General features: G+C 39.9%; 1 protein-coding gene across 1 annotated transcript; it reads left to right on the forward strand.

The window, feature by feature from the left end:
* Positions 1–7,455: 7,455 nt before the first annotated feature.
* On the forward strand, positions 7,456–8,124 carry LOC133012230 (vesicle-associated membrane protein-associated protein A-like). Its single transcript, XM_061080210.1, has one exon. The coding sequence runs from the start codon at positions 7,456–7,458 to the stop codon at positions 8,122–8,124; it is 669 nt and encodes a 222-aa protein (XP_060936193.1).
* Positions 8,125–8,448: the final 324 nt, after the last annotated feature.

Consider the following 8,448-nt stretch of genomic DNA (forward strand, 5'->3'; position numbering starts at 1 on the left):
CACCGTGAACTCATGAGACAAAACATGATCAAGCTGGCTGATAATAGTCTTTATCATTTTCTTTCTTTTTTCAATAATCATTTCCTTTGTTTTTGATACATTGAGGTCAATTAACGGTCATCACACTATTCAAATCCAGGTAATGCAATAACATGATCAGACTCTGAATCCTGAAGAAGAGATAAGAGGACAGTGTCATCAGAAAACTTAATAAAAAACCTTCTGTCATGACTGAGCTGATCTGTGCTATTGGATTTTGTTGAACTAATATGCCATTATGGACGTTTTCCTTGTGTAGAGATTCGTGTTCATTCTGAGTTCTGTGTTTTCAGTTTTAGTTTGAAATTTTGCTCTTTGTGCGTCTGTTGCTTTACTTCCTGCTGTTTTCCTGTTACCTGCCACTGTGATCATCTGCACCTGTCCCTCATGTGTTTCAGCTGTGTTAAATCATCCCTGCCTCCCTGTGTATATAAATCTCTGTGCTTCCCTTCGTCTTTGTCAGTTTGCCTCTTTCACTTGTCATCGTCTTTCACTGTCATGTTTCCAGTGTTTCCATGTTTTGTCTGCTCTATTGACTGTTTTTGTGATTAAACTTTTACTATTCCTGTTGTGTTCACCATGTCACCAGATGAGAAATCTAAACACACGACCATGTAGAGACAAATGGCATGCCGCTGTGTAAATAAGATAAATAACATAAGGCCATTTAGTTTATTATAAAAGAACAAGCTATAGACCTGTTTTATAGGAAAGCTAACCTTAAATGACTTATGTTGAGATCTGGCGCTATATTAAAAAAAACAAAAAAACTTGACCTTCTGGGGGGTGGGGCGCCCCCTTAATATAATGGTAGGGGAAACACTGTCAAGACTTTGAATGAGTGAACCTTTGGGTACAGTTTTAAACCAACAGTACGAGTCGACCTGCTTGAGTATCAACTCATAATTGAAAAGTGAAGCGGGAGTTGTGATGTTCCAATGATAGAGAATAATCTTGCAGTAAAGATCTATGGCAGAAATAACTCAAAAGTGTAAAGACTTATATCAAACTAACTTTCTGTAAAATGTGAGGTTTGAACTCCACGCCTCTGGCTCCCAGAGCAAAAGTGGATCAATAATTCAGCCCAGTGCAGATACTGTACAATATTGACATTTTGTGCTGTGGGGCAGTAGAAGTCTTTCTAGCCGGCCCTTTAACTGTGCAGCAGGAAGATTTTTCTGTTGGAACAGAAAATGATTTGGTAGGTTCAACTTTGTCTGCTCTATTTAGCAGTAATTGAATTGCGTAGCATAGCACAATCCAGTTCTGTCATGTGTAAACTGTGTAAACTGTAACCCAAATATGGAATGTGTGTGTTTTATATTTTGCTCCTGAACATCAAGCATAGATTCTTTTAATTGTGTTCTGCATGTTCATTTATCTCAAAGAAACATGTTTAAATGGACTTCAATATTCCAATAACTGAAGGATACCACAGGTTCTCTTTCATATCTGGAAGGGGAAGCTGAGGTAAGGGGTGATTAACTGCAACATGCACCTTCACCACTTTGTCACTAAATTATACACACTGAACCTTTTAAAAGACAGATCTAATTATCTATGCACAGACATATATGCCTTATGCCTTGTACATTGCCTCGGACAGGCTGTGTGTTATGGTTGTCTGTTGTTCACACTAATAATATGGATTTAAAACCCTGTTCGACCTTTGTACTGCACATTTGTCTTCATTCCAAAGTAGATATGTCTGTAACTTTGGGTCACTTTGTCTATCCAACATATTGTTTGCCACATAATAATATACGTTTACTTTATCTCATATTTTCATATTGGTGTTAAAAACTACATTCAGACTTTAGGGTTGTAGTTGTGCACATGGAAGCTTGTAACATCCGCTATGGCCAGTAGAGGGTGCATGCCAACATTTTAAACCACAGTACATGTAGTTTTAAACCGCCTCGTCATGATTCTTCAATGTGAGTAAAGTGTTACCGCTTTCACTTTGTGTCTTAATGAGAGGATCAGATGACTCCAGCTGCTTCCCAACAGATGCTGTTTCTACTGTAACATATGAAGGTCTTTAGAGCTGCGGCTGCTCACTGTAAAAAGAAAAAGATGTCTGGTTGTAGACACAGCTGGATGTATAAACATTAGTAGGTATAGGGTCGGAGTGAGTGGAGTGTGAATTTGCATTGGCATTATGCTTTTCCTCCTTATCCTGACCAAAAATAAATACCTAACCCTCCCCTAATCCTATGCCCTAAAACCAACTCTTAAACCTTCAATAGCTCTGACCAAAAGTGGGTCAGAGGGTGAGTACCGGCAAAAATGTTCTCACTTTCCCAAAATGGCCTCACTATGTAGGTTGTAGCTAAATGGTCCTCAGAAATATGTCTGTACAAGCAAGCACACTCACTGTTGCAGGCTGCTGCTGCTGCTGAGTAAATTATGTTGACAAAGTACAAGTGGCCAACTGTATGTGAGATCAAGTGAGATGTTAGAAAATAAATGAGAGAGAAAGTAAAGCAAAAGTATATCAAAGGTTGAAAAGAGTAGAGACGTGTAGGCTGACTAGTCAAACGGATACAGAAGAAGCAAGACTGATAAAGAGGAAGAAAGGAGAGAGGTCAGAATGCAATGCTGAATAACGTACTCTAGTTTTTGTAGCTGCACCTGCTATTCTGGACACATTAGTTATATTCTACTGCCTTCATGTGGTCAAATAAGGTATTACAGACCAACCCCACTATTTTCTCGAGCACACAATAACTGGTGGAAGTCACTTCAGTACACTTGAGTGTAATCAGAAGTGGGATGCAATGAAGTTCATTTACTTTGTTACTGTTTTTTTTTTTAGTTCTCACTTTTACTTTATAACATATCAGCAAATATCTGTACTTTCTTCTCCAATACATTGCATTACATGCAGTGTTGTACATGAACGAACGCAAAAGAACGCATTCATTGAACACGTTCAGTTTTATGAGTGATGAACTGAACGCAACTCATTGACAAAATGAATTTGAACGGTGAACACGTTCATATTGTAGCGTCCTCGCTTATAGAAGACAGGAAACTTCTCTTTATGTGTAACTTTATTAAAGTCCAACGAACACGACACACTGCTGGAAGAGCAGCTCAAACACAATAGGCAGAAATTAAGAGACTGAAAGAAGAGCAGCTGAAGTACAGTCAACAAGGAGAAGTTTGTAACTCCGCGGGGTGAACTTCAGCCAGGGGAGCGCTCTCTCCTCTCAGGAAGACTCGCACGGTCTCTACCCCCCCTCTGACATCGAAACCTTCTTAGAATCCACTAAAGGCCAGAGGATGCCCTCGATGGAGGACCACTTCTCTGACCTCAAACTGTTTTTTAAATCCTCCTAACCGCTCACAAGAAAAACAGGCAGCGACGAGTTTTAAACAGACCAACAAATTTACAAACTGAGAACTCGTGCTGAATGTAAAAGGCCAAATGATGACGTTTTAAACAGTCCTTTTACTCTTCTCCTTTACTGACCTGTTTTCTGACTCTTTTTCTTTTATCCATGTGTGATTTTAAAATCAGCACTTTAAATGTGAACGGAGCCAGAGCTGATTTTTAACAGAATAGACCTTATGTTTTTACAAAAAACCAACAGCACCGAAGACAATGAGAGTGACTGGAGGAGGGTTTTTAATGGGTAAGTGGTTTTAAGTCACAAGTCCAGTTGCAGTGGGTTTTCTTTCTTTTAATGTGGAAGAGATTATTCCACATGTATTTTAAAAGGTGCAAGCTGAATATGAGTGTCAAGCTGGTGTTTTTAAATGTCTATGCGCCCACGAATGGGGTGGGCAGGATGGCACGTTTAAACATTTTAGATGATACTGTTGAAACCTGTAGTGTAGTGGTGATGATATTATGCTTGTAGGGAGGTGATTTTAACTGCAAAGGAAATCCCAATTTAGACAGGAATCACTTTGAGCCACATCCTGCATCATGTCTCAGGCTGAACCAACTGACCAAGGCACATGAGCTGTCTGATATGTGGAGGGTTTTTAACAGTATCACAGACAATACACCTGGAGCCATGCCAAAGACAATGTTTTATCCTTGGCTAGACTGGATCGACTCTATTGTTTTAAACACCATTTCAATATTTTTAAAAGGTGTTTTATTCAGCCTGTGTGTTTTTCTGATCATTGTTTAGTGTCTTGCTCTGTTTTTATTATAAATGTTTGTTTACAGAGCGCTTCTTGGCATTTTAACACAGCCCTTTTAAACAACCAGGCTTTTAGAAATGCTTTTGAGTTGTTTTGGTTTTCCCACAGAGAGAGCAGGTCTGCCTTCAGCAGCATTCAGCAGTGTTGGGATATTGGAAAGACACAAAACAAACAACTTTGCCAGCGGTTCACTCGCAATGTCAGCAGAGATTTAACATCAGTCACAAGACAAGTAATTTTGTTTGTTAGACCCCACTGTGTTATCAGTGCTGATTTGACTGTGGCCAAATTTGCAGCAGTATGGGCGTCAGGAAAATGCAGCACCCCTAAAACAACACAATGCAATCAGCTGGTTTCATCTATGAAATGGCAGGTCACAGCTGAGTAGGTATCTGTGTTTGTAGAGGTCCACATGTCTGAAGTCAATGCAACTGCAGAAGCCTTCAACACTTTGGCTTTCTCCATGGACTCCTTGTATCTCTCTCCCACCATGGCTTTCAAAGCCTAACGAAAAGAAGAGAGGACTGTAGGAATGGCAAATATGGGGAAACATGCTTCATGTGCTCACATACACGCCGTGTGCGGAGAACATGGGTAGGGTTGAATGCTTGAATAAGCTTTCTGAACCCTTTGTTCTCCACAATAGCGAAGGGCTGGGAATCCTCAATGATCATATTGACCAAGGCCTCATCCACATCATTCTTCAGACCTGATGACAAAAAAAAATGCTATATACATTTACTCATTAATCACATGTCGAATATTTATTAATGTTGTGTAATACAAATTACAAATATAGTAATACAAAAGACACATCACTACCCCCAGCAGACCTGACATGGTCGACGATGAGTCTCAGAGCCTCCAGGGACTTCTCCTTCCACGCTCAACACTGGCCTGTCCATGAGACAGGACAAGCAGTACCTTCACCACATCCCACACTCTGGAAAATGATGGTTTCGACCCCATTGTCTCGTACAGGAGCGTGTCCACCCGGTCTGTCTTGGGGTCAAACTCCCTGAAGTTGGCCTGAAGAGCAGCTGAGTTACAAAACTCACTGAACTCTCGGAGGATGTCATCACACACTGACTCGTCTATATGTTTGGCCTCAACAAGTGTGTGCAACATTCTTCTCATTTGAGGCAAGCACAGCTCCTTGGACACGGCCATGCGTTGTGTTTCTCTCCAGGGCTCCAGCGTCCCCTCAAATATGAATTCAATCCATTTCGCTCTTGTGTCTTCTGAGGCAGGGACGTTACGTACAGATCTCTGCGGATCCTTATCTATAATGAGTGTAGGGAGGGCGGGGGGGTGACAAGGGAGGCTTCCGTATGCCTCCCTTGTCACAGGCCATGTAAGAGGCTCCCATTGCGCCTGTGACGAAGGAGACTGTGGCAGTGGTGCAAGCCACGGGGCTCTCACAGACACAGCCAGAGACAGAATTTACGTTCTTCAACATTTATTAATCACCACACACGTTATTGAACATATAAACTTAAACACGGGACTTTGACACAACTGATATGCTATGTGAGTTCCAGTGTTTTGGTGTCAGCAGAAAGATTTCCCTTAGGAAACCATACAGTGGTGCCATTCCAACATGTTATCTTGGATGAGCTTGACAGGGAAATGTTGAGGTAAATTGTACTGTTTCAAATTTTTTCATAGCATTGACCTTTTCTCATAGTATACAATTTGTATTCATTACATAACGGAAATCTATATAAGCTACAATTTCCACAAATTCTTCTTTTCATGCAGTGATGGTGTTGGTGTTTTTGCAATATCTAAGCCACATAAACTCTCACCCATTCCAGCCAGAAACAGTGTTTCTTGAAATTAACGACTACTTCTTAATCTGACTTGACAATTTTCAGTACTATTTTGCACCACTTTCAAAAGGGAAAGAAACCGTCTCACTTTTGTGCAGAAAATGATTTTACTTGCCAGGTACTATTCATACTGTGTGGACCGAATGTTCTTTCTCCGTATTTTTTTATTTAATTCAACAATTTTTATTATTCTATTGTCCTGATTATATTTATTTATTCTCTTGTCTGCCTTATTCTCTGCTGCTGTTACAAGTGAATTTCCCCGATGTGTGGATAAATAAAGTTCTAGCTTGTCTATTTAATGCACAACATGGGTCAATAATGACCCGTATTCGTTTTCTGCATTATTTCATGCATGGCTGTCACTTTGCTATATTAATTGATGCTATATAGCTTATTCTTTCCTTATTTAAGAGATGCCTCCTTTGATGACATGATGAGTCTTCTACTGTATGTCATCAAAGGAGAATATGATTCTCCTATGTCATCAAAGAGGATGATTCTTCTATGATGTAAAAGGAGCCTTCTTCATTTGGGACAGCTAGATTCCAAGACACAACCACAACTCCAGTTTGATCCTGTGAAACATATTCTAGGTTCTCAGCATCAGATATTTCAGAATTGAAGAAGAATTCGCTCCTCATCTTCATTTTCATGCAGTTTTTTTATGTCCACATCAAACGTAAGTCTGAAATGGTTGGAACCAGCCATACTTACAATCTGGTTAAAGAAAATCAAAAGCATACTTTCACAATCACATCAGTTAGTCTATTAAGTATAAACTGTTATATTTCAAGTTTTATTTTATTGATCTAACTATGGTTAGCTAGCTAGCTAACAGCTAGTTAGTATTGTACATATTCTCACTAGTAATGGTTTGCAAAATAAGACTCACATGCATCAGGTGTGCAAAAGCAACCATGTGAAATGAATGGCAGGTGATCTGTATTTTTTGACCATGTGCTTGTAAAAATACAAATTTACATCTGTTCATAAAGTAAAAAAGGAAAATGCAAAATAATGAGCTGTGTTAATCAAAAACAAGATATTTAATGAATACTTAAAATATGAAATGATAAAAATACATTTATTTCAAAAATATAGCAAAGAAACACTCACTTTACTGAGTGACTTCCACAGTGACGTTCTTAAGTACTTTGTTAGCTATGAGTGTATTATTGCCTTAATTATAGGTCACACTGTTTGAATTGAAGAATTTATTTAATATCCAGTGTATCCTTCATCGTTAGTGTTTTCCTAATGACTTTGGAGCAGAATTATTTATATAAATTTTCAAATGAATGTAAATATTGCTTTAATGATGAGTTTGACTCAGCAGAAGCAGAAGGGATCCAAGTCTTCCACTTGTCAGCCTCTCGGTGACACCCAGCGCACAACCCCACCTTCACCTGCAACCTCAAACATGTCAAAGCTGGTTCAGGTCATCATCCTAGACCCTCCCTTTGACCTCAGATTTATAGGTCCTTTCACAGATGTAGTTGCCTCCAACCTCATACTGACGAACCCCTCTGACAGAAGAGTTTGTTTCAAAGTGAAGACAACAGCACCCCACAGGTACTTTGTACGACCAAACAATGGTGTCATTGATGCCGGAGGAACTTTCAACGTCTCAGTCATGCTGAAGCACTTTGATTATGACCCCAACCTGAAAACCAAACACAAATTAATGGTGCAGACAATTTTTGTCCCACCAAATGTGTCTGACATTGATGCATTGTGGAAGGATTCAAACTCTAATGATATCATGATTTCCAAGCTGAGATGTGTCCTTGAGGAGCAATCTGAAAATGATCTGGAGGAGACCCAAAGCAGCCTCAGTGATGTACTCTGTGCAGGTCTATTCAACAGCGGCCTGGGTACCAGCTTGAGCCCCACAGGAGGATTAAGAGATGAAGATGGTGCAGGTATTGGAATAAGAAAGGTATCCTGGTTAGAACCGATGGCAACAAACACAACTAGCCCCCGGGGCCGAGAAGCAACCACCGCCAACCGTCGTCCCTATCTCCTCTTTGTCATAGCAGCCATCTTCATCGGATTCATCGGATTCCTCTTAGTAAAGTTCATCTTGTAGACTGGAAGATGATTGCCAGCCGTATGCAGAATCAAAGCAGGCCTGGAAAAATAAATAGGTATTTCTGTTAACTTTGCCATATCATTGGTAGTGTGGCCTGCAATGAACACATCTGTACAGCATCAGCTGAAGGCTTTGCCTATTGACGATCTCACATGATTAGTTTACACAGAGTTGAGAAATGAGATGATAAAAACCACTAGTTGCCTTTTGTGTTTTCTGATTGGATTTAACAAGTCATGTGATGGAACAACGCGGAAGATGCATCTTGAGTGAACCATGTGCAAAAGGCGGTCAAAAGATTACATTTTTGTATGTCTCTCT

The sequence above is a fragment of the Limanda limanda genome, chromosome 10 (genome assembly GCF_963576545.1).
Source record: "Limanda limanda chromosome 10, fLimLim1.1, whole genome shotgun sequence".
NCBI classification, from domain to species: domain Eukaryota; kingdom Metazoa; phylum Chordata; class Actinopteri; order Pleuronectiformes; family Pleuronectidae; genus Limanda; species Limanda limanda.